The 24065-nt window shown below is 54.0% G+C and overlaps 2 protein-coding genes across 19 annotated transcripts in view; both read left to right on the forward strand.

Annotated features, from left to right (window-relative positions):
* Nucleotides 1–8993, forward strand: part of KIF1A (kinesin family member 1A) — a 38517-nt gene extending 29524 nt beyond the window's left edge. For 5 of the 18 annotated variants that reach the window (XM_032697668.1, XM_032697672.1, XM_032697681.1 and 2 more), the window contains 13 exons: nucleotides 1645–1671; nucleotides 3075–3098; nucleotides 4498–4612; nucleotides 4838–4971; nucleotides 5116–5177; nucleotides 5289–5434; nucleotides 5700–5912; nucleotides 6061–6138; nucleotides 6413–6537; nucleotides 6651–6815; nucleotides 6940–7132; nucleotides 7208–7326; nucleotides 8424–8993. In XM_032697668.1, coding sequence (XP_032553559.1) covers nucleotides 1645–1671; nucleotides 3075–3098; nucleotides 4498–4612; nucleotides 4838–4971; nucleotides 5116–5177; nucleotides 5289–5434; nucleotides 5700–5912; nucleotides 6061–6138; nucleotides 6413–6537; nucleotides 6651–6815; nucleotides 6940–7132; nucleotides 7208–7326; nucleotides 8424–8466 — 1444 coding nt within the window. In that variant the 3' untranslated portion in view covers nucleotides 8467–8993. The remainder of the gene's footprint in view (nucleotides 1–1644; nucleotides 1672–3074; nucleotides 3099–4497; nucleotides 4613–4837; nucleotides 4972–5115; nucleotides 5178–5288; nucleotides 5435–5699; nucleotides 5913–6060; nucleotides 6139–6412; nucleotides 6538–6650; nucleotides 6816–6939; nucleotides 7133–7207; nucleotides 7327–8423) is intronic. The other 13 variants (XM_032697676.1, XM_032697682.1, XM_032697679.1 and 10 more) reach the window with 7 other exon arrangements.
* A 2630-nt stretch (nucleotides 8994–11623) lies between these two features.
* On the forward strand, nucleotides 11624–23455 carry ILKAP (ILK associated serine/threonine phosphatase). Its single transcript, XM_032698261.1, has 12 exons — nucleotides 11624–11727; nucleotides 12280–12345; nucleotides 12763–12819; nucleotides 13842–13967; nucleotides 14829–14955; nucleotides 15888–15994; nucleotides 16469–16562; nucleotides 18307–18394; nucleotides 19622–19743; nucleotides 21479–21598; nucleotides 22919–23000; nucleotides 23190–23455. The coding sequence occupies exons 1-12, from the start codon at nucleotides 11685–11687 to the stop codon at nucleotides 23328–23330; spliced, it is 1173 nt and encodes a 390-aa protein (XP_032554152.1). The 5' UTR covers nucleotides 11624–11684; the 3' UTR covers nucleotides 23331–23455.
* The last annotated feature ends 610 nt before the right edge of the window (nucleotides 23456–24065 follow it).

Genomic DNA, 24065 nt, shown 5'->3' on the forward strand with positions numbered 1-24065 from the left:
TTGTGACCATGGCAGGTCCCCATCTGTGTGGAAGTGATGCAGGAAAGCTATTCCCATCGGTGTGGGTGACTCTGGGGATGCCCACCCCTTCCTGCCTGTCCCAAGGGGCTGTGTCATAGAATCATAGAACCACAGAGTGGTTGGGGTTGAAAGGGACCTTAAAGATCATCTCATTCCAAACCCTGCTATGAGGAGGGACACCTTCCACTAGACCATGTTGCTTAGAGGTGTCCCCGCTGTACGTTTGACAGAGTGTGAAAGCAGCAGGACTGGAAGATCTTTATGTCTTAAGATCTCCCTGGTTGGGTCCTTCGGCGGCAGGGGGAGTAGTGGGTGCAGAGGGCACAGCTCTCTTCTGCACCAGGGCTACTGGTGAAACTCAGGGGACTGGTGGGGGTCTCTGGCCAGAATGTGTGGGTGCAGCAGCTGTGACAAAATGGGGATGGTCACTGCCAGCACCAGGAGCAGCAGGACTGGTCCTTGGCTGCGTGCATTGTGGTTGCTGGTGCAGGATCATCCTGGTGAGGAATGGGGACCACTTTTTCCCTTTTCTTTTTTGGGTTACCACTGCCCCGAGGAGGCCTGTCCCAAGGCAGGGTGTTTTGAAGGGGAATGATGGGGCTCTGGATGGGAGGTGCTACCCTGAGCACGCTCAGGCAGTTCCTGGACATGGCAGAGTGACCCACACGGAGTACCTGGGCAGCAAAGCCGAGTCATGGGGTCAGTGTGTGTGCAAGTGTCGGACCAGGAGACTTTGTCACAGCCTTGGGGATACAGAAGGAGGCCACATAGGGATGGTCAGTGGAGCAATGGTGGCTTTTTCACTGGGAGCTGGGTGGCTGTGGCACCCATGGGCTCTTGGAGCTGGGCTGCACTGCGTTTTGTCAGCTCCTGATCTGGCCACTTTGTCCCAGGTGCAGCCAAATGAGATCTTCAGCATGTCTAGGGTAGCGTGGCAGGAGTGACATGCCTCCTGCTCTGCCTTCCACCCCATAGGTCCTGCAGGACAAGGAGACACAGCTTGGGCTGAGGGGATGCTTGGGGTGTGGAGAGGAGCATGGAGACAGGGGGCTTGGATTTTGCACCTGCACGCTCAGAGTCTGTGCCTCAGGGTCAGCCTCAATTTGGGGGCACAGGCTGGCGTGCATGCCATGTCCATCCCATATCCATCCCATGGAGCCCATGCCCATTGTTGGGCAAGGAGGAGGGCACGGCCAGCTGCCCGCAGGGCACTAGCTGCAGTGCCCCCCGCTTCCACCCCGCATGCAGACACGCATGCTTCGCCCTGCAGCTGTGAGGCCAGGCAGAAGGAAGGCAGCAAGCAGGGATAGTGCCCACTTCATCCTCCTCCCAGCTGCTTGCGTTCCCCGCTTTGCTGCCTTGTGCCACGCAGCCTCCATTGCCTGGAGCAGCTCTAGCTCCCCCTCTGCAGCCTTCCCAGCCCCCCGGAGCCACCCAGAAGGAGGCTGGGGGAGTAGTCCAGCTCTCTCCCCAGAACCCATCCATTCCTGCATCCAGTGCCCAGAGAGGAGGCCCCAGAGAGGAGGCATGGGGGGCAGTGCCTGGTGTCCCCCCTCGCTTCCCCCAGCTGCTGCTGCCCATCCGAGCCCACACTAACCATGTGATTGTTTTGTGTTTTTGCAGGCAGTTTCTTGATTCGGATATGCCTAGGTATTATTTGTTTCCATTGGGTTTTTTTCCACTCCCCCTTCTTCTCTCCTTTCTTTCTTTCTACCCCCTTGCCTCGGCACGCTCACTCCCGCCGGAGGCAGCATTTGGACATCCAGCCCCTCATCCCTCCACATGCCCCATCCCTCCTCCCTCCTGCCCTGGCACCTCTCGCTCACTTGGCCCCTTTTGCTGTTTGTTTGGGCCACGCTCTGGCTGGCTGCCGCTCCCCCTCGCACGCCTGCATCCCCATTGCCTGATTTTGGTTTTATTCTTGCTTTTCGACTTCGCTACTCTCCCATCTCTCTGGCATATGGCACCGAGTGTGCCAGACCCTCGTTGTCTCCTTCCCCAGCCCCAGCTCGGCCCCTGGTGCCACTTGGAGTAGCTGCAGGGCTGGTGTGGACAATGGGAGTTTTGGAGCATGTCCTGTCCTCTCCCAGGCACTCAGTGACAATGGCAGTTGGTGTGGCAGCAGCTGGCCACCCCGTGCACAGTTGTCCTGTGGGTGTAGGTGTGGCACACGGGCAGTGTGTGTCTGTATACAGGTGTGGCAGTGGGGGCACACCCATACCACGGCACAGACTGTTGTACCCCTGTGTAAAGGGGCAGCAGCTGTTCCAGAACTGCAGGCTTTAGCTGGGACTGCTGGGTGAACCTGGTGAGTGGCATGTGGGTGAGAGGCACCAGAGCAGGGGATGTGCCAGCAGCTTCTGGATGGGAGCATCGCCGAGGGCCCGGAGGAGGGGGCATCTCACCGCTGCGCTCACGGCGGAAGAAGAGGGGGATGTACCTGGGACACAAGGGATGGGATGCCCTGAGTTCTGGTGGGCTCCATAACTTTGTGCCTGGGAGGTTGTCCTCTTTACAGCAACTCAAAGCTGGTCCTGCTCAGAGGTGTTGAAGGGCAGAGCTGTCCCTCTCAGCTGAATACAGCATGGATCCAGGCCCCCCACTGCAGCAGAGGTTACCTATGGTCTCTCAGCACAGTGATGAGAGACCTGTAGACCAAGGGATGGGCCAAGAAATCATCTGCTGTGTGGGCGGTGGTAGGATGGCTGTTTCCCCCCAGCTGGCACCGTCCTAGGGGATTGTGCTGGGTGGGAGCTCTTTACCCTGCGATGGTATGAGGGTGGTTAAGGGGATAGGGAGCACATGTGCTTGCTTCTGAGCTGCTGGACTGTGAGGAAAGTGGGAGGCTGAGGGTCTCCACCCAGGCAGGTAAGCCTCTGTCTGCCTTCACCGAGCTCCTTTTGGGTTCCCATTTGGGGTCCAGCTAGGCAGGAGCTCCCTTGGCCAGCAGTGCTAATATGGGTTGAGTCCCTTCAAAAGGGGCTCTTCTGACCTGTCGTTTCTCTGTGTGTGTATGTGTGTGTGTTTGTCCTTGGGTTGCCTTCCACTTATAGCATTTCGCTGGGAAATGACACTAGGTATTTCACGCGCACCTGCTCGGTCTGGTCCCTCCTGCTTTTTTCTCTTTCCCCTTGCCTCTTCCCTTTGCTTTTTGCTCTTTTTCCCCTCCCCTGAGGCTCCTCTTTTCCTCCTCCTCCTTGGGGAGTGCTCTCTTCTCAAACGACCTGTGTCTGCAAAGCAATCCTTTGCCTTGGCTCTGTCTCACACCAGGGGATTTTATGTATTTTACACACCTTCTGAAAGCGTCACTCTCCCTCTTCTTCTAATGTGAGGGAAATTACAGTTAAGAGCCTCTCCCTGCTCCTGCTGGCTGCCCCCGGCTCTTGTTAAAATTGCTCCTCAGCCACCTGGATGCTGCTTTGGGGACATGCTGAAGTGAGACATGGCTGAGCCATGGCTTCCTGAGGACGCTCGGGCAAGAGCCAGGGCTGCAGCAGCTCTGGGTGGCTTTGGGGAGTGGGTGTACCATAAAGCCAAGGTTGGCCTGGGAGGGAGCCCTGGAGTGCGGTATGGGCTGAAACGGGGATCCCCCATGCTCTCTTACCGGAGCCACCTCCTGCTTCCCCCCCCCTCGATTGCCCACCCAAGGAGGGCAGCTGCCACTCTGACTCTGAGTGGCTGTGCTGTCCTCTCCGGGACCCTGTAGGTATAGATGAGTGGGACCAGGTGTCCCCTGCTCCTTCTTTCAGCCTGGAAGCCATGGAAGACACAGCAAGGGGCCTGAGGCAGCAGGGTGAGAATGGGGCTGGCGATGAGGGCAGACCAAGAGCCAGGGGAGACAGCCTGACAAGGGCCAGCCACCAAATCATGGTCCTCAGCTTCTTGCTGGGGCCCAGGGCTGGCAGACAGGGGCAGCCCTGGGGAAAGGGACCTGGCTGGTGGGGGGGCTGCACGCCCAGAGGTGGGCTGGCAGCAGCCTCCCAGTGCTGAGCATCCTCCCTCCTTTCCCTTCTGGCCATTGTCACCCGAATGACAGCAGCCGCTCCTGGCAGGGGCTGAGGGGTGCTATGTGCCCCAGGCTGGAGGGTGGGGACTGGCCTGGGTGCACTGGGGATGGCAGCCCCCTGCTCTGAGCACGGGGATGGGGCATGAACCCTCCTTTGCCCTCCTTTGCCTTCCCAGCCTGCTCTGCCTTGCCTGCACCCCAGTTGAGCCCCCCCTCCTCCCACGGTCCCTGCTCCCCAAAACCCCATTGGCCATTTCGAGGGTGCCATGTCCTCCTCCCACCACACCTTATGCCCTTTTGCTTTGAGCCTGTGTCCTCTGGAGTGGCTGTCCCCACTGCACATGCATGTCTGTGTGTCCTTGCAGGCCTGCTGCAGCGCTGTGGGGGGGACGATGGCATCTCCTTGCTTGCTCGCTCGCCAGAGGTTCCAGGGGGGTTGTTTTACCTGCCCTGCTGTGTTTTTTTGGCAGGACTTTCTACCAGTTTGAGGCGGCGTGGGACAGCTCCATGCACAACTCGCTGCTGCTCAACCGTGTCACCCCGTACCGGGAGAAGATCTATATCACCCTGTCAGCCTACATCGAGGCAAGGACCTTGGCTGGGGTCATTATACACCAACAAAGTCTGGTATTTCCCCTGCCATTGGGGTGCAGCCAGCATGAGCTCCTCTTAAGCCAGTGCTTATGGAGTGCAGGGTTCAACTTGTACCTTGGGGGCCCTGTGGGACCCTGGGAGTGGAAACTGCTGGGCACAGGGGTGGGAGAGACTTGCTGGGCAGCCCCCTGATGCCTCACCCCTGCCCTGCTGCAGATGGAGAACTGTACTCAGCCCGCTGTCATCACCAAAGACTTCTGCATGGTTTTCTACTCCCGGGACGCCAAACTTCCCGCCTCCCGCTCCATCCGCAATCTTTTTGGCAGCGGCAGCCTGCGGGCTTCTGAGAGGTACCGGGATGCTCCTGCCTTTTGGGGACAGGAGAACCCTCACCCAAGGGCTGGAGCTCTCCTTTCACCCAGCAGCCTGGGCGAAATAACTGGGGTGTGGGGATGGGGCAGAGCCAGTAATGCTTCATCTCTCTTTGCTCACAGCAATCGTGTGACTGGAGTCTATGAGCTCAGCCTCTGCCGTGTGGCCGATGCCGGCAGCCCAGGTGGGTGCCACGCCTCTGCCCAGGTGTTCACCTGGGTCTGGGAGGCACAGCCAGGCATTTGGCTTGGAGGCTGTGCGTCTGTCCCCCCCAGCTGTGCGTCTGTGCCCGCAGGGATGCAGAGACGGCGACGGCGCGTTCTGGACACCTCCGTTGCCTATGTGCGGGGAGAGGAGAACCTGGCTGGCTGGCGGCCCCGCAGTGACAGCCTCATCCTTGACCATCAGTGGGAGCTGGAGAAACTCAGCCTCCTGCAAGAAGTAAGAGCCTGAGCTAGAAATGGGCTGAAATGGTGCAATTGGCAGCTCAGCAGCCCCTCGCCCTGCTGGTGCTGGGGAGATTCCCCACCCTGCGTGTCACAGCCCTCCTGGTTGAAGGAGGAGGCAGGAGCAGAGCTGTGCCACTAGCTCCTGTGCATTGCTGTCAGCCAGATCCCAGCACACCCAAAGCTAACGAGCAGATGGGGTTAGGGGGGCCTGGGGAGGGGGAAGGGGGCCACTCCTGAGCCTGAGTACCTGTGCCTAGGTGGAGAAGACAAGGCACTACCTGCTACTGCGTGAGAAGCTGGAGACGACCCAGCGCTTGGGTCTGGAGACCCTGTCCCCCTGCTCCGGTGAGGACTCTGAGTCCCGAAGCACCTCCTGCGTCTCCTCCCCACTCTCTGCCGACGGGGCCCCTGAGGGCCGCACCTCACCCCCTGAAACTCCCAGCGAGAGGCAGAAGGAGCTGGCTGTGAAGGTACCATCCTGCAGCATCCCCGGCTTACAGGGATGAAGCCAGGAAGTGGCTTCCACTGGGCAGCTGGGGATTGTGGCAGTAGCAAGCCCAAGAGGAGGGGGAGGAGGAAGGTGCCTCGTGCCCCACTGTCCTTCTCCTCTCTCTGCAGTGCTTGCGCCTGCTCACGCACACCTTCAACAGGGAGTACAGCCACAGCCATGTCTGCATTAGCGCCAGTGAGAGCAAGGTAATACTGCTGCCATGGGCTCTGTGGGGGCCAGGAAGGGTGTGTGCCTGGGGGAATGGCTGGGCAGGGGCTAGATGGGCACTATGGCACAAGTCATCCCTGTTCCAGGGTCTCTGCTCCCTCTGCCTGCCCTGGTATTCCCAGAGCTGGTGGCTCTAAGGACTATGCCAGGAGCGTACCTTGCCAGCTAGGGGTCTTGCTTCTCCCCATATGAGCAGGAGCCTGTGCCTGGCTTTATGCAGAAACTCTAGTCCACATCTCCATTCCTCCACAGCTGTCTGAAATGTCCGTGACCCTGATGAGAGACCCCTCCATGTCAGCTCTTGGGGTCACCACTCTCACCCCCTCCTCAACCTGCCCATCACTGGTGGAAGGACGTTACAATGCCACAGAGGTCAGGTAAGAAGCTGGTGGGGAGGTTCTGGTGGCATTCCCCAAGCAGGGCAGCTGTATCACTGGGACACAGTCCTGGCCTATGGATGTTTCCCAGCCATACTCTTCCTACATTCCAGCCTCTCCTCCTTCCCCAGACCCCAGCAGGTTTCCTCCAGAGCAGACAGCCCTGACCTGGAGCCTGTGGTAGAAGGAGAGCAGAAGAAGTCCCCAGCCCGCCGACCTGAGGAGGAGAAGGAGCCCCAGCGTTTGCTGGTGCCTGACATCCAGGAGATCCGAGTCAGGTAGGAGTGACTGGGGCAGCCAACGAGGGGAGTGCCTATGGGCAGGTGGTACCATGCCCTACCATTGCCACCTCCCCACCTCCTCGTGGTCTGTATCCCATCCTGACCTTGGTCCCTTCTGCAGCCCCATCGTCTCCAAAAAGGGCTACCTGCACTTCCTGGAGCCCCACACCAATGGGTGGGTGAAGCGCTTCGTGGTGGTTCGGCGCCCATACGTCTACATCTACAACTCAGACAAGGATGCAGTTGAGAGGGCCATACTCAACCTCTCCAAGGCCCAGGTGGAGTACAGTGAGGACCAGCAGGCCATGCTCAAGGTAGGGCACTGGGAGCCAGCCCCGCTCCATGCACCCCCTTGAGCAAGAGACTCAGCCCCGGCTCTCCCTCGGCAGACCCCGAACACGTTTGCGGTGTGCACGGAGCACCGGGGCATCCTGCTGCAGGCGAGCAGTGACAAAGACATGCACGACTGGCTCTACGCCTTCAACCCTCTGCTGGCTGGATCCATAAGGTACTGGGCACGGGGGGGGGAAGGAGGGTGCAGAGAAGCCATTGGTGGGGGTCTGCAAGTAGCCAAGCATGCTCCCTACCCTGCTCCCAGCGCTCTCCCTGATGCAGCCCCCAGACGGGTGTGGGGAGCATGTCCTTTACAGACCTGTGCCCGGACGGGCTGTCAGCTGGCAAAACTTGGAACATATTGATTTTGCTTTCAGCTCCTCCACTTTTAAATGCTTCAGTCTAGGGCCAGATCTCAGCTGGTACAGAAGCACTGTTATGCTGAGCTCAAAGCAACATCCATGCCTGGTGGTAGGGATACTGGCCTGTCACTGTTGTTGAGACTGTCTCACAGAGTTTTTGAGACTGTTAAGGAAACCTTCCTATTTGACCATCCAGGAGCCACTCTGGAAGTCACACCTGCACCACCTGAGCTGGGACTGAGACCCCTTCACAGTGGGAGGTTCCAGTGAGCTGAAAGTGGCCTTGCTTCACTCTCACTCATCACACTCACACTCAGACAAGCTTTCCTCACAGGCTCAGTCACCGGTTTCTCATAGCAGAATCTCAGACATCTCGATCCTTAAAATAATTTAATCATGATGCAATAACAAAACAGCAGCTGGAGCTGGGTGCCTCCAAGGAGGGACCCCAACAAAGGAAACCCTGGGCTTTTATACCCTTTAAGTCTAATGGCATGAAAGTCTGGGTTCCTCAGCTCCTCCAGTGTGTGTCAGTGTCTCTCACTCACCCTGGCCACAGGTCCCTGTGTCCTTTGTTATGCAAAGGGTCAGCAGTTCACAGCCTCTCACCCCAGAGCTCAACCTGCAGCTGGAACTGCAGCTGCACACCGAGCTACCTGCACTAAATGTATTCATTCCTCAACAAGACCATCTCATGGAGTTCTTGAGAGCATCTTAAGTGGCAGGTCTAGGGGAGTAGGAGTAAATGCACAGAAATGTGCATGCTCTGGCTAAAGAGACATTAACTCTGTGTCCCTCCAGTTCTGTCTGGATTCAAGCATCAGCCTGGAGGCAGGACACTAAACCTGGGAGTCCACACCTCTCCTTGTCCACATCTCTAACACCTTTTGTCCCTTGTTTTCCAAATCAGATCCAAGCTGTCCAGAAGGAGAACAGCCCAGATGAGAATCTAACCTGAAAAACACCTTCCACCTCATCCGTCTGCCAACAGGATCAAGATAGCTGATTCTGTCTGAAGACTCCCCATGTTAATGTCTGATCTCTCACACCATCTGCTGCCCCAGCTCTCTGCTCCATGGAAGGATCTGTCTCGATTCACACCCTCACAGGGGAAACTCACTTCCGTTTGTAGCTGCAAAAGCCTGGACCTGCCTGGGCAGGATTCCTTGTGCTCGTGCCATCTTCTGCCTGTCCTCCCATGGGTGACCTTCATATCACACCATCTAACGCTCCAAAAAGGTCCCTATCAGAGGGGAGGGAGTGAGGAGGGTAGTTTTGGCTAAAAGCTGGTCTTTGATCTACAGAGGTGGGAATTTAGTAAAGCTCAGAGGTGGGAGAGCAGGAGGAATTGCCCCCAGGCGAAGGGAAAGTGGTAGTTTAGGACTTCCTAATTAACTGATATTTCTGCAAGAGACAGCAGACTAAGATCAGGTGTCAGTACTCTAAGATTATATTTATAAAGTATTTATTTCTATTTACATCACAAAAATCCCATAAATTGAGTCCTGGTCCCTGGCCAATGCCTCCCCCAGACAAGGGAGAGCCTTGGTGGTGGGCTGGGGAAATGCCTTCCCCAGTACATCCCTGGCTTGTGCCCGGTGGCAGCGGAGCTCTTGCCCTTGCTCCCTGCCCTTCCCCAACCATCTGCTTTGCCCTCCCCTGCAGCTTAAACAACTTCTCCTCCGAGCAGTGGCTGGACAGCCCACCTAAAGAAGGCAATTCCTACCCGCCCATCTACCTCTGGAAGGGAGGAGCCTGCTGTCTCAGCTGGCCAAGGCACCCACATCCATGCAGATGGGTCACCGCACTTTCAAGCCTGGTCCTACCAGAGGGAAAAGGAGAGCTCTGGGAATGGCTCTGCCTGCCACCCTGTGCTGGGCTACCCTCTCCAACCAAAAGAACATGGGCCACCTCCACTATCCCAGCCCAGGTGTCTTGTCCAAAGGGATTTCCCACTCTTAGGGCAGGATGCCAAGGGTCCCATCCCTGCAGGGTGTGGAGGTTCAGGTGGAATGGGAAAATTCCCCAGGAGCTGGGGCTAGGAACGACCATCCCAACCAACAGGATCCTCGTTGCCCTTCCCCAAAAGGGCTTGCACATCCTTTCTCCTCCCAGCAGAACGACAGGCTCAAAGCAGGCCAAAGGGGCAGGGGAGGGGCTGGCCTGGGTGTGTCGGGGTGGGGCTTCTTTTTTCTGTTGTAACTGGTGTTTTCTCACTCCTCTTCCTCTGCTGCAGAAGCGAACACCCACCTCCCCTCACCCTGCCTCCATCAGCACGTTAATCTGGGGGCTTCCCATGTCAGATATGTCTTTGCTGAAAAGACCTTCTCCAGCCATCACTGCTTCCCACCTCCTCCAGCAGCAGCTCTCCCTCTCCTCCTTCTCCTGCCTCTCACCCATGGGTAGATGTTTTCATTCAGGGCTTCCCGAGTGGCCAGTGGTCCAGCACAGCTCCAGGCAGGAAGGAGAGCATCTCCCAGGCATCCCTCCGGCTTTGCTGTCCCTCATCCAGCACGGCTGTGCCCTGGCTCTGCCGCACTCCCTGCGCTGTCTGTGGGGTGTGTGAGTGTGTGTGTGTGTGTGTGTGTGTGCGTGTGTTGGACGTGGTGCTGTCTTCTCGTTACACTTGTGTTGTGGGGGGCACGGACAGGTAGGGATGTCGCAGGTGGGCTGAGGTTTGCACGGGCCCCCTCACTGCGTGTCAGGCGCCCTTTAGCCTGGGTTTCACATCACAGAAAGGGCTTGGGGATTCTTCTTGAGCACATGCTAGTTCTGCCTGGCCTCACCACAGCTCCTTGGGCATCTCACCCCATTGCTACAGCCCAAAGCTGCAGTGGGGCTGCTCCTCTCAGCCCTGCTCTCCCACCCAGGACACGCTCCCCATCACACTGGGCTATTTTCCTCCCTGTGATCCATTTTAGAGACCTGGAGGCCAACTCATGCCCTTCATGGAGGAAGAGGTGCCAGCCCAGAGGCACAGAGAGGCTGGGCTGGGGCAATGCAGGGCTCCAGGCTGTGACGTCCTGGCTCCCATGCCCTGGACAAGGACTAGTTGGTACCATCCTAAATTTCAATGCAAGGGGCTAAGGATGGCAACAGTGGGTGCCTGAGGGGCAAGGGGAGGCTCTTCCAGCGTGGAGGCAGCTTCTGGCAGAGATAGGACCCGTGTCTGTCAGGGACCAGACACGGGTTCACTGGCCAGGGCCAGGCCGTGCTACCTGTGCCACAGGCGAGATGCAGCCAGGGGAAGGGCTTCCTCTAGCCAGAGCCGAACCGTGCCTGAGGCCAGCAAACCTGCAGAGCAGACGGCTCGGCTGGGTGTCGGGGCCAGAGGAGAAAGGGCTGCCCGCCAGATGCTGCCGCGCCTGTCCCCGGCACAAGGGCCACCCCTGCCGTCTTACCAGCCGCACTCTGGCCAGCACCGCGCTCCTGGTCAGGACCCTGGCACCCATCCCCTTCACCACCACCGCCCCGGGACAAGGAACACAAAACGGAGGTTTAGGCACGACTGGGAGCCCCACCGGAAAGGAAACTCCACAGGGCAGCGGTGGCACGGAAGGCGGGCACCGGCGGGCAGGCCGGGCCTGAGGAGCGGGAGGGAGGGAGGGAGGGGGGCCGCACTGCCCGCCCTGCGATTCCCGCCGGGGTGGGCGGTGAGGGTGGCGGTACCGCGGGTCCCGGCCGTCCGTGCGCACGTGAGGCTTGTTCGGTTCTGAAATAAATGTGGCATTTAACGCAAATCCCATGCGGCTGAGGCTCCTCACTGCGGCCGGCGGGGGAGGGAGGGAGATGGGGCGGGGCCGGGGCGGGCCGGAGCACCGACCGGCGGCTCGGCCCCGCCTGTGACCGGCGGCTCGGCCCCGCCTGTGACCGGCGGCTCGGCCCCGCCTGTGACCGGCGGCTCGGCCCCGCCTGTGACCGGCGGCTCGGCCCCGCCTGTGACCGGCGGCTCGGCCCCGCCTGTGACCGGCGGCTCGGCCCCGCCTGTGACCGGCGGCTCGGCGGCCCCCTCGCTGCGGCCCCGAGGCGGCCCCTGGCGCGCGCGCGCCCCGTGGGCGGGGCCCGTGACGTCCCTTCCGCTCCCGCCCCGCCGCGCCGCGCGCCCACTTCCGGCGCCGGGGCGGGCGCCGATCGGCGCCGCGGGGGTTCGGCGGCGGCGGGAGCGGCGGCGATGGATCTGTTCGGGGACCTGCCCGAGCCCGGCGGCGCCGCGGGTGAGGCCGCGACCCGCGCGGGGCCGCGCCGCCCTCCGGCCCTGCCCGGGCCCGGCCCGTGGCCGCGCCTGGGCACGGCCTGACAGGCCGCGGGCCCCGCCGGGCCTGCTGCAGCTCGGCCCTGGGTAACGGGACTCCTGCAGGGAGCCTGAGGGGAGAAGGGGAGGGTGAGGAGGTGGGTTAAATACCACTGGAGAAATTGCAGGGTTTGAGGTTTTTTAGTGGTTTTCTTTTCACTTGGAACTCAGTCCCCTGCGGTTTAGACCGTGTTGGAGCCTTTTCCGTCCCTGTGCTGCTGACGAGCGTTAAGATGGGCTCAGTGGATTGCTAGCAAAAAAAAATGAAAAAGCTGTTTTCTAGACAAAAGTTCATCTTAGCCCCAGGCTAAGGTTGTTTTGCTTGTGTAGCAGCTGTCAAAGTTAGAGATGGGAGAAAGGTAGCCCAGGCTCTCCTGGTTTATGCCACCTGTGCTCGCTGGGGGAGGGCAGTCCTTCCAAAAACCACCCCCAGAGCGCCTGCAGTGGGTCCTGACTCTGCCCTGGTGCCTCGCAGGGAAAGATGTCCAGAAAGGGCCTCTGCTCTTTGAGGATCTCCCGCCATCCAGCAGTGCCGACTCAGGTATGGGTGCTCTCTTCCTGCCATTGCTTTGGCTTTCCGTGTTTTCTGCACCAGCATCTCTTTGAGATGAAACCTATGTAAACTCTGTTCTTTGTCAAACAGGCTTAAGACAGTGGGGTTATCAGTACTGGTGTGCAGACCAGCTGCATCCTGTATGGTTTTAAAACAGCGGTGTTATAGATGTTCCACATGTATTCTGTAAAACGTTTCATAGAAATGTTCCCTGAAACAAATGCTTACATTTGTTAAATATCAGGCCTAGGTTTGCCTGACCATCCAGTGAGACAAGTAGAAGTTTGGCTTGCTTTGGTAAACTGACATAATTTGTGTACCTCAGGAGGGACATATATGGAGCATTGTTCCCTTGAAGAGACCAAGGTATTTAGTTCTTTTTGCCTTTTTCTTGTGCTGCTCCAGGAAAAGGAGGCTCTTTGCTCTTTGATGATCTCCCACCAGCCAGCAGTGGTGACCCAGGTAAGGAGCTGTGTCACTCACCAGCCTCTGCTGAGCCACCCTTCTCAGGAAAGCCTACGATGCAGCCTGTGGTGTTGGACACACAGCAAGTTAACCTGGTGTCCAGGTCAGCTGACACTGGTCGTGGCAATCTGTTTGTGCCCCAGTTGTTTAAATCAGGATTCTGACTCTAAAAAAGTAAAGTTAGGCCTGTTCCCAGAAGTACATCCCTGTCCTTTGGGGACCCCCCATTGTCTGTCTGAAAGCTCCCTGTTTTGGGAGGGAAGGTACATGTGTGCCCTGGTGCTGCCATTGCCCTGGCTGCATTTCTACTGTGGGCACAGGCTGCCTCCTTGTTACTTGCTGAAAATGGCTTCAAACCCAGACTGCTGCTCTGTCAAGGCTTTCTGCATGCAGCCATGTGTTTGCTTTCATCTGGGAGGAGGTGAGCTAATTCACTATACTGTGTGAGACTAAATCTTCGGAAAGAAAAGGCCAGAGTTCTGACATCATGGGAATCAGGTTTCGCTTGCTAGCTTTAATTTGTAACCTGTCTTTTGAACCACCTAGCAAATATGCACATTCAGAGTAATAAAATGTTTCTTTGCATTGTTGTGGGCAGAGTTTATAGCGAAAAATAATAACAATAATAAATAAATTAGAAGTATTCCAACCTGTATTGTTAACTTCCTGAGCAATTAACCGCAAAAAAAGGCTGGTAGCTAAGAAAAAAACCAACCTGTGAGTTGTTGGGGAGAATCAAACAGTCTGCCAGAAAAACACAGCTGTCCTGTGTCCGAAGTGGTAAAATCAGCACTCCCTGGGTTGGGCAGCAATGTGTGCCATGGGTTGTACACACTGAGGGAAGCTCTGTCTGTGCATTTGTGGTTGGTTAGGGTTCTTGTTCTGGGCACTTAATGCTGTGTAAGTGTGTGAGCCTGCACCTCTGGGTGTGCTTTGGTATAAAAGGACTTGCTGCTGAATTTATACAAGTCAAACAGAGCTGGAACGCTTCAGCCACCTGCATTTTTGCTTTCTTTCAGCCTCCAGTGCTACTGAGCAAGTCTCATCAGCAGGGAGCCAAGAGAAAGGGCAGAAGAGAAAGTCCTTGGAGGAGGATGAAGAGAAGAATGGCAGGGAAGAACTTGTGGAAAAGAAAGTTTGTAAAGGTTTTCAGACAATTTGAAAACGAATGTACTCAATTTGTACTTTTAGCGTTGGGCTGAGTAAGTCCAGAACAAAGCTGAGCTTTGGTTCTTCAGTCCGCTTGCCTTTTCAGTCTCTCATAGGGAACAGACTGCTGCAGGGCTCTGTGGAAGCTGCTCAAGCTTTCTGGCACTCTCTGCCTTCTTTGCCTGGGCCTCCCTCCCGTCCCTGCTGAAGTAGGAGAAGCTGAGCAGCAGGCACCTCAGCACTGGCAGGAGAAACGCCTGTGCTACCAAGAGGGGGATTGGGTGTGGAACCTCTGGAAGGCTAGAGCCACACCAGTTTCTTTTGCCACATCCACAGATCTCCCTACTGACTGCTAAGGAAGCCAGAGAGGGAGAGAGAGAGGCTCGATTCATACAGGGCCTTTGATTTAAGTGCCTGTGTGCTGTGTTGTGGCTTTGGGAGTAAGATGTGTTCCAGTGCACAAAGGAAAGGACACGTTCTAGGAACAGCAGACCTGGATTTCCTGTCCTTAGCACTCTCTTTAAAGAGGGTGTTCTACTTAATCTGCAGGTTCAGTGCCACATGCTTCTCCTGCCCACCCTGTCCCCCAGCTCTGTTTGGTAAGAGCTCTGTCCGCTGCCCAGCAGTCCTGCTTGGCTGCAGCTGCCTGCCAAAATTAGCTGCTTTTAGAGCTGCTGACCTTGGGGGCATGTAAAAACCCATGTTACAAAATAAAATGCCAGATCTGTTTTTGCACTATGAGGACTGCAGTGCCAGGACAGGGTTCTGAAAGCTGAGAATGTCCTGATTTTTTAGCCTTAGCTGAGGCGACGGAGGAGTTTGATTTGCGTGCACGTGTCTGCTTTGTTCCCCTTTAGGATCAGTGGATGTTCTTGGACTGAAGGGTTATGTGGCAGAGAGAAAAGGTGAGAGAGAAGACATGCAGGATGCACATGTCATCTTAAACGATATCACCGAGGAATGCCGGCCTCTGCCCTCCCAAATGTGAGTGGGCCCCAACTGCCAGAACAGCCATCATGGGGATGAGGGTGCTCCAGCTTGCTTCAGCTAAGCCCATGGGATGATCCTTTTTGCTTTGAGCAGGCGCTTGTGTTGTGGTGTGTGGTTTGGGCTTGTTACTGGGAGACCTGCGATGAATCATCACTAGCTGTGTTGCCAGGCGATCCACAGGGCTAGTGTAACCAAATACATTATAGTAATGTACATGTTGTAAGGATGTATATTATATATATATAAGAAATATATATTTTATAAGTATAATGTATTATAACAAATACATTATAAGTAATCAGGCCTTACTTGGGGGCTTATAAATGTGTAAAGCTCAAACTGTGGCAATGGAGAATGCTGGAAGAAGAGAAGATGGATGTCAGAAGTCTCTCATTTGAAAAGTTTAAATCTCCAAGCAAAGTAACACATCTAAGTGTGTTTAAATGGGAGTGTGTGTATTTAAAGGAATGTTCTCAAACATCACCCTGATATGGGACTTAGCTTCTGAACAAATACTGTCCCAAGAGCTCTGTGTGCTGAGGGTTCTGAGTTTTTGTCTGTAGCGTAGGTGGAACAAGTTTAGGCAGGTACTGTAGGATTGGTTAGACTGTAGATGTCTGTAGTGCTGGGGAGTTGGAATGTCCTTGAGGTGAAAAGTTTCACTGCTTTTATGCCAAGTTGTGATCTAGATGCTCTTCTGCCCTTCATTTTTTTGCGGAGTGGAAAATTACAAGCAAGTTCTCAGCTCAGTGCTAGAACATGTAAACCATGTAAATGTGAACTCAGACCTGCTACATTTGTGCCTTGGAGAGCAGGCTTTATTTGATCTGGCTGACACAGTTGTTATGGAGAGGAATGTACTCAATCCCACCCTCTGGCTAATGGCCTTTCTTAGCCTCTTTCTGCTACTTTTTGTTTCCTCACAGCACCCGTGTCTCATATTTCGCTGTTTTTGATGGCCATGGGGGAGTCCGAGCCTCAAAATTTGCAGCACAGAATCTGCACCAAAACCTGATTAAGAAATTTCCTAAAGGTGAGAGGAATGGAATAAGGACAACCATCCCTTTTTGGGGTGCCACATTGTAGCAATGGGTAGGGAAACTGATGTGTTTGGGTGTAGCTCTGTATTTCCCATCCCTCGTTCCCAGTGGGCTTGCAACGCTGCACTGCCTCCCAGGGAAGAGGGCTAGAAGCCTTTTTGGCACAAGGGTGCAAGTAGCCCATTGTGAACTGCTAAGTGAGTGTGAGATGTGCCGTTGCCAGTTTTAGCAGTGCCACTTCATGTGTGAAAATACTCCTCTGGTGGAGAGGTTCATGTCGTAAACTCTCTGTAGACACTACTGCACAGATTTCTGGTAGGGTGAGCCCAGGATGTGCCCCAGCTGCTCTGCACGGGGTCTGAGAGATGCACTGAGGTCCACTGAGTGTTGGATGAGCAAAGGGATGGACTGGGATAGGTCAGATATGTTTTGGTTGGAGCTTAGTTGCCATTTTCTCTGTCTGGCAGGTGAGGTGGCCAGCGTGGAGAAAACTGTGAAGAGATGCCTTTTGGACGCCTTCAAACACACAGATGAAGAGTTTCTAAAACAGGCATCCAGCCAGTAAGTGCAAATGCTTTCTGTGCCTTTGTATTTCTTAGCGTGCATCTCCAAGGTCTGAGTTATGAGCAGGGCAGAGGAAACCTTGAGTCGTGTCTGTGCTTTGGCAAAACTCCTCCACACAGCTCCATTGTGTCAGGCTGTGACTCTGCCAGCTGAGTGCTTGCTAGAGTTAGATCACGGCATGTTCTGGTCTTACTCTGTGGTAAGTGGTCTATAGGGCCCCTTAGACTAAAATACACATTTATGGTGAAGGAAGGAAGCAAAACATGTCCCCCTCTGTCCTTACCAGGGCATCTTGTTTGCCTTCTTTTTAAAGACTTGCCATGTTGCTAAATTGACTTGTCCCAGTTGACTTGCCTAAGATGGGATCTTAGAGGCCACTGAGCGCAGCTTTCTTTAGAGCTTTGTTTGCCAGGCTGGAGCACATCTCTGAGGTGGCTTTTAATGCACTGTATTGAAAGACCTAGCTCTCCCAATGTAAGTTTGTCTTGCTTTCTTGAACTCTTTTGAAAACAGGGATGTTGATGAAGGATGTCCCTCTGGGGGGTAAATGCCAGCCTGCCTCACTGCTGGGTGTGCAGTGCCAGGCACCCTGACCTCTCAGTCTACCCTGAACTAACACACCAATTGTGTGGACTAGGGAAGATGTAGATTGTATTTAAAATACAGTCACTTTGTTACCAATCCTATCCACATTTGCAGGTTTTTTTGTTTGTTTGGGCTTTTTTACTACTGTTATTTCATAGTGATACCTCTATCACTGATGGAGAGACTGTTGATGCATTTGATTCCGAGATTCCATGAAAACTTTCAGTTTAAAGTAAATTGCAGACTGGCTCGGTCTCATAAGCCTAATCAGAACAGCAAGTTTGACCAGGCAAAAGGAAGCTTCCTTGAGTCTGTTACAATACCATCATTCCCAAACCAGCCTCTGGTCAGAAACGTGACTTATGGCAAAGGCACTACAAAGGATCACTAGTGATAGCTGTATTGACGATTAAATGAATCGTCTTCATTCTTCATTCACACCTTCAAATTAGGAGAAACTGGATAAAATATATCTGGAAATCAGTCTCTCAAAGCTGATTTCAGTGAAGAGTGGCATCATGGCTGGGCTTCTTTGTGGGGAAGACTAGTCTGGCAGCTGTAATCTAAGAAATGCTTCTCATTTTACCTAGAGCTCTAGAGATAAAAGCTTAACTACAGCAAGTGAAATACCAGGAGAGCAACTGAGTGAGTGGTGTTGCTGTTGAGGTGAGGTGGGGGGGCAGAGGTACTGTTAAAAAAGGAAGGCAAATATAAGCAAAAAAGAAGGCAGCTCTGCTGCAGGGCTGACTGTGCCTTCCTTTTGCTGCAAAGAAGGAGCCTCCCAAGGAGGAGCATGGGGTGCTTGTTTGCTTGTGATGCTATAGGTCCTGGGCAGTCATCAGAGCTGAGCCTGTTCTGCTCACAGATGAGGTTTCCTGGGAGCTAAGTGTGAGGAAGGGTTGGGGTGGGTGCTGTGTCTGGCAGTATTTACAGCACCTGGGCATTGGCTGTGCACTCAGAAGTCAGTGCTCTGTGCAGTTCTGCTGTCCTTGTCCAGTTTGCTGTTTACCACCCTGCTTGCAGGCAGCTGCTGGGGGCTTGTGCTGCCTGACTGCTGCGTGTTGGCACTCTTCCTTGAGTCCCCAGGAGCACTCTGTGACTAACTTCTTCAAGAAGCTTTATTCCCCCTTAGTTATCTTATTTTTGTTCCCTTCAGGAAGCCAGCTTGGAAGGATGGCTCCACAGCTACTTGTGTCTTAGCTGTCGACAATGTTCTCTACATAGCCAACCTCGGGGACAGCCGGGTAAGCAGAATGGAGAAGCCCACTGCTGGCATCTTTGTTCTGTACAGAGCTTTATTTGCCCTTAAGGACGAGGTATTTGTGTGGGATGTCCCAGTTGCCATGAGCTCCCCAGCTGTTCCTACAAAGCATCTTGTTTTGAGTGGGTACAGGGTACTTCTGTGTTGTCTCCCATAGTGTAAAACAACTGTGTGTAGAAGCTCTCTCTTGGTGGTGCTAAATATCTCACAGTATCTAGAATAGCATATTTCAGTTGGAAGTGGACAATCATCTGATCCACTGCCTGACCAGTTCAGGGCTGTCCTAAAGTTACAGCATTGTCCAGGTGCCTCTGGAACACTGACAGTCTGGGGGCATCAACCACCTCTCCAGGAAGCCTGTTGCAGTATTTGGTTATTCCCTCTGCAATGTCCAGCCTGAACCTCCCCTGGCACAGCTTTGAGCCGTTCCCATCAGATCAGCACCTCCCTCTCCACATCCCCTCCTCAGGAGGCTGCAGGGAGTGATGAGGTCGCCCCTCAGCCTCCTTCTCTCCAAACCAGACAAACCCAGAGCCCTCAGCCTCCTCCCAGGACATGTCTTCCAGCCCTGGCACCAGCATGGTTGTCCTTCTCTGGACACATTCGAGTACCTTCACATCATCTTTAATGATGGGGCCCACCCTGGCACACAGGGCTCCAGGGGAGGCCACACTAGTGCTGAGCACAGTGGGACCATCCCCTCTCCTGCCCTGCTGGCTGTGCCATGTGAGATGCCCCCAGGATGCCTTTTGCCCTCCTGGCTACCGCTGGTTCCTTCTGAGCTGCTGCCAACCAGCATCCCCAGATCCTTTCTGCAGGGCTGCTTCCCAGCTGTCCCTTTCCCAGTTTATACTTGTGCTCAGTGTCACTTGGTCATGGGCACAAAATCTGGCACTTGGACTTGTTAACATTTCATGCTACTGACAACTACCTGGTCTGGATCTATCCAGATCCCTCTGCAAGGCCTGTTGTCTCTCCAGAGTCAACAGCACTCCCAGTTTGTCATCAGCAAACTTGCTAGTGGTACGTTCAACTCTTGCATCGAGATCACTGATGGAAGTACTGAACAGCACCTCCCATGGTGGACTGAACCCTGAGGAACACCACTAACCCAGTGTAGCCCCCTTCACTACAACTTGGGGCTTTCTCTCCAGTTGTTGTTGCTGCCATTGTACTGTTGTTTACTTATGATGGTCTTTTGTCAGCACAGGCGATTCTGTGTCGTTACAATGAAGAGAGTCAGAAACACACAGCCTTAAGCCTCAGTAAAGAGCACAATCCCACCCAATATGAGGAGCGTATGCGGATACAGAAAGCTGGGGGCAATGTCAGGTAAGTGCCTGAAGGGTGTAAGTGAGCAAATCTAAACCCTGGCCTAATACTAGGCCTGAGCACTGGGTTGTGGCAGTTTCCTGAGCCCAGTATGCATGCTAGTGAGAGCCTGGAGAGAATTTGTTGCTGCCTGTGGGAGGCACAGTGGTGCCTGAGGTGTGTAAGGACTTGGTGGCTGGAGTTGGTTGATGGGGGCTGGTTTTCTAGAGGCTTACAGTGGCCAAGGCAAGACCCCTGTGAAAGCCTGGCAGTGGGATACCAGCATGGACATGCTTAAGCTTCACCTGCAGACTTGGACCTACAGACCTGGACTGGATTGCTGAAGAAGTTAGTGCTTTCTGCACACTGTGGTGCTGAACAGAAGTCATTGCCTTGCCTGCAGCATGACTGCTCTCAGCTTGTCCTGTGAGAGGGGGGATGCAGGGCATGAGAAGCCCTCGATGTCAGTTGGTGTTGCTCCCCTGAGGTTAGCTGATGCCCTGAGGCTGTCTACAGTAGGAGGGAGGTTTCTGGAGTGAGAACCCTAATGTTCCTGTGCAAACAGGAGTTTGGGCTCTTTGGGGAGCTGTTGCCAAACACAGCAGCCATGTCTGATTTCCCCAGCTAGGTTCTCTCCCTTCTTTGAAGGCTGTTTCTTGATTTAATGACATCCTTACAAAGAGAGGATTCAGTGCAGGTGAAGTATTGTCCTGCCTGTGGAGGCAGAATGCCCCCCGGGGTGGGGAGGGGTGGGCTCAATTCTGTCATGCTGCCGTGTCTGGAGCACTTTATTCCCCTTATCTCTGGAGAGCACACGCTGCTACTTGTGCTTAGCACTGATCTATCTTTGCACACAGCAAAGAGATGGCCTACTGTCTGTTAGCTTTTTTCAGAACTGGTCCCTGACTGCCTGGGAGCCTCTCCCACTGCTTGCAGTTCAATATTTTGGACCCAAGAGATAAGTCACAAAATGTGTGAGCATCAGATCTCTTCTCTGTGACGTGCCTTGCTTCTTACTTTTATCTCAAGCGGGGCTGCTTGGACTATGAGATGAATGAGCTTGTGTATTCCCAGAGGGCACAGAAGAGCCTTTTTGGGGAGAAGATGCTAGATTGTTGGAAAGGTGAAGTGTGGGAAGCTGTTTCTATTGGCAACTTGGGTTAATTAAAAAAGTTTAGCGAACCAGGCCTGATTCCTAAGGAGGATTGTAACTTGGGTTTCACAGAAGTGGTTGATGCTAAAGGCCAAGTGATCAGGAGAACATGCCATGGTTTTCACTCCTGGGAACTGCCCACAGCCGAGCCAGGCTGTAGGGTTTGGTGTCCTGATAGGCAGGGCACGGGGGGGCTGCTGTCTCAAATCTGCTCTTGCCTCTGTCACTCTGTGCTTCTACAGAAGTGCAGTTCGCTAGATATCTTGCCAAAAAGTAACCTCTCTATTCTAACCTATGCCTCTGGGAGTTCAGCTCACATATAACTCTGCTTTCTAGGCTAAGCAGGACTTGAGTTAAAACAGGGAGACAGAAAACAGCCTTGAAGTCTCCTGACTTCATTTCCACCTCATCACTTGTTTCCCAGAGCTTCACACAAACATGCAGAAAGGGAAGGAGACTTTGAAGGGAAGATTTGAACATGCTGGGGAAGTGGGTCACTGTTTGTATGAGGCAGCTGAACGCACCATGAAGTGTCCCCATCAGGCAGTGCAGCAAAATACACATGTGTGGGGAGGGCTTTCAGTGTTTTCTTTCCCCGTGCAGGGACGGAAGAGTCCTGGGAGTGCTGGAGGTTTCCCGTTCCATTGGGGACGGCCAGTACAAACGCTGCGGTGTTATCTCTGTGCCAGATATCAAACGCTGCCAACTCACACACAACGACAGGTAAAGCTGCCCATGCACTGGGGGTTGCTGAGTCCCAGCTCTGCTCAGCACGAGTAGCACAAGCTGCACAACCCTGTTTGCTCTGCTGTTGGGGCCAAGGCACTTCAGACTGATCCCCAGAATTAGAGGATGCTCTTACTGCTGATGTCTCTCTGCTCATGTTCCTTATCAGTACAGTGGGATAATGCTGCTGCTCTGCCAAGATACTGTAAAGGCTCCTGTTGGAGGAACCAGCCTCATAGCAGTCACTAGCATACATGAGCCTTAGATGTTCTTTGTGCTCTAAGTTCACACAGCAGTGTTCAAGCAGTTGGTTAACGCTTGAGTTCTCAGAAGTCCATCCTGTCCAAGAGTTGTTTCTAGCAGCTGCAGTGCCCATAAATACCATCACATTCGGCTCTGATATCTGAAGATTTGAGGTACTTTTCCATAGTATGATTGGCAGTGGCAAATTGCAGTGAGCATTTTGTCACTATGGCCCTACAGCCTCTCAGAGGTGAGAGTGTAACCCAGTACTGCTGCTTTTTCTGGGATTAGAGTTCCATATCAAGGGATCCACTGAAATATTTCTAAAGATACCCTGAGTATCAGGCTCTGAAATGATGTCATCAGAGCCATGTGCAGGCTGACCACCTCTGTGGGTTGGTTGTAGTTTTCCTTGTCTGGTGATTCTGGTCAGGGCTCCTGGTTAATACAGTTCCATGTGCAGGCAGGGAGGAGTGCACAGTGGGCTGTCTCCCCCATCCTAGGATCCCTCCTAGGATGCTGTCCTTGCCTTGGGCTTTGTATCCCTTCAACCTTTTGCAGCCCATGGCAATACTTTTTGTCAGTTTTACCACAGATCTGCTGCTTGCTTTTCTTTTGAATTTATGTATTTAAATTATCACATACCTCAGAAATGTGTAGAAATGTAAAGGCTTTAAAGCAATGCACACAAAGGATTAAGCTGTGTTTCTCTGTTTCCTTGCATTAGTGGCTTCACAGGGAAAATATGTGAATGAAAGGGACTCAAAGGAAAGAAGCAGTTCTTAGAGAAACAATGGAGCTTTCCAGCAGGGTGTTGGATGTGATCCTGCTGGTGTTGGTAGGACTGCCAGGGTGTCCTGATCTAGGTCACACATTCATTACCTGGCTCTTTGCCCTGTATTTTGAATTCCCTCAGCTCCATGAATAGTAGGTTCTGAAGGATTTTCAGATAAGCTTTATGGTATCTTTCCTTTGCCCTGGAGTGTGGATGTTCATAAAATAAATTGGAGGGATTTTGCTGTAGCCGGGGAGCCAAAGATTCAGCCTTGGAACCCGTCTCCACTTGATTTCCAGGTTCATTCTGATAGCATGTGATGGCCTCTTTAAAGTGTTTACACCAGAAGAAGCTGTGAACTTCATTGTGTCCTGCCTGGAGGTGAGGAGAATGCAACGTGGGGGCTGGGTTTGGCAGTGCAGGGGGCATCACACAGACTTCTGCCAGCGTATCCTCCCTTATTCCCAACATTGTCTGTGTTTGCTTTGCTTCCCCAAGCTTGGAAAATACAATTTGCTTGTACCTGCCTTTGCTGGGGGCAGTCAGTGTCATGTTTCCTTGTCCGAACAGGATAAGAACATCCAGATGAGAGAAGGGAAGCTGGAAGCAGACGCTCGATACGAAGCCGCGTGTAACAGACTGGCCAACAAGGCGGTGCAGCGGGGCTCGGCCGACAACGTCACGGTCATGGTGGTCCGGATAGAGCACTGAGGGATGAGCTGCGGCGCATGTGAGGAGAGGGAGAGGTCTGTCCGTGTGCATATGTGGCCGAGGGAGGGAGGGTCCTGCTCTTCAGTGTAAATAAAGTTGGGTTTTTTTCTAATAGTCTTAGCTCACTTAGCTAGCAAGGTTTGCTAAGTGGCTGCCAATGTGGATCAGCCTATGCAGACAGCTCCTCTCAGCCCTCTGTGAATGTCTTGGCAACCACAGTAAACCCATTTGGCAGGGGTGCTAGCAAGAGGCATCTGGGAGCATGAGCTCTGCCAGCTGTTTGAAACGGGGCAGTTCTGCTGTCCATTTCCTTGAGCTTTGTGCAAGGTTCTGGGAGAGTCCTGAATTCTTAGGGCTCTATGGGAGCTCCTGGACAGACTGTACTGTACAGTACTGTAGCCACCAGCTTGGGGTGTGGTGTGAGCTGTCCTCTTTGTGCTGGGAAGGAAATCTTTTGACTCTCAAGCTGGGCTGTGAGTTTGCCTGCAGCTGAGGGACACAAACACTGCTTGCAGAGCAGCAGTGTACCTGCCCTCTGCTTGCAGAATGTGTTGAGAGTTTTACCCCAATGCTGATATGGAAAATGTGGCTGGAGTTTGCTCCTGATATTTTTTGGGAAAAGTGTTTTCAGCAAATAGACCTGCCAGGCAGCTGAGCTACAGGCCTGCTCCTCAGATAGCACAGACAAGCACAGAGCCTGCATCTCAGGTTTTAGGTACTTGTTGCTAATAAATG

This window comes from Chiroxiphia lanceolata, chromosome 10, assembly GCF_009829145.1.
Source record: "Chiroxiphia lanceolata isolate bChiLan1 chromosome 10, bChiLan1.pri, whole genome shotgun sequence".
In the NCBI taxonomy this organism is placed as follows: Eukaryota; Metazoa; Chordata; class Aves; order Passeriformes; family Pipridae; genus Chiroxiphia; species Chiroxiphia lanceolata.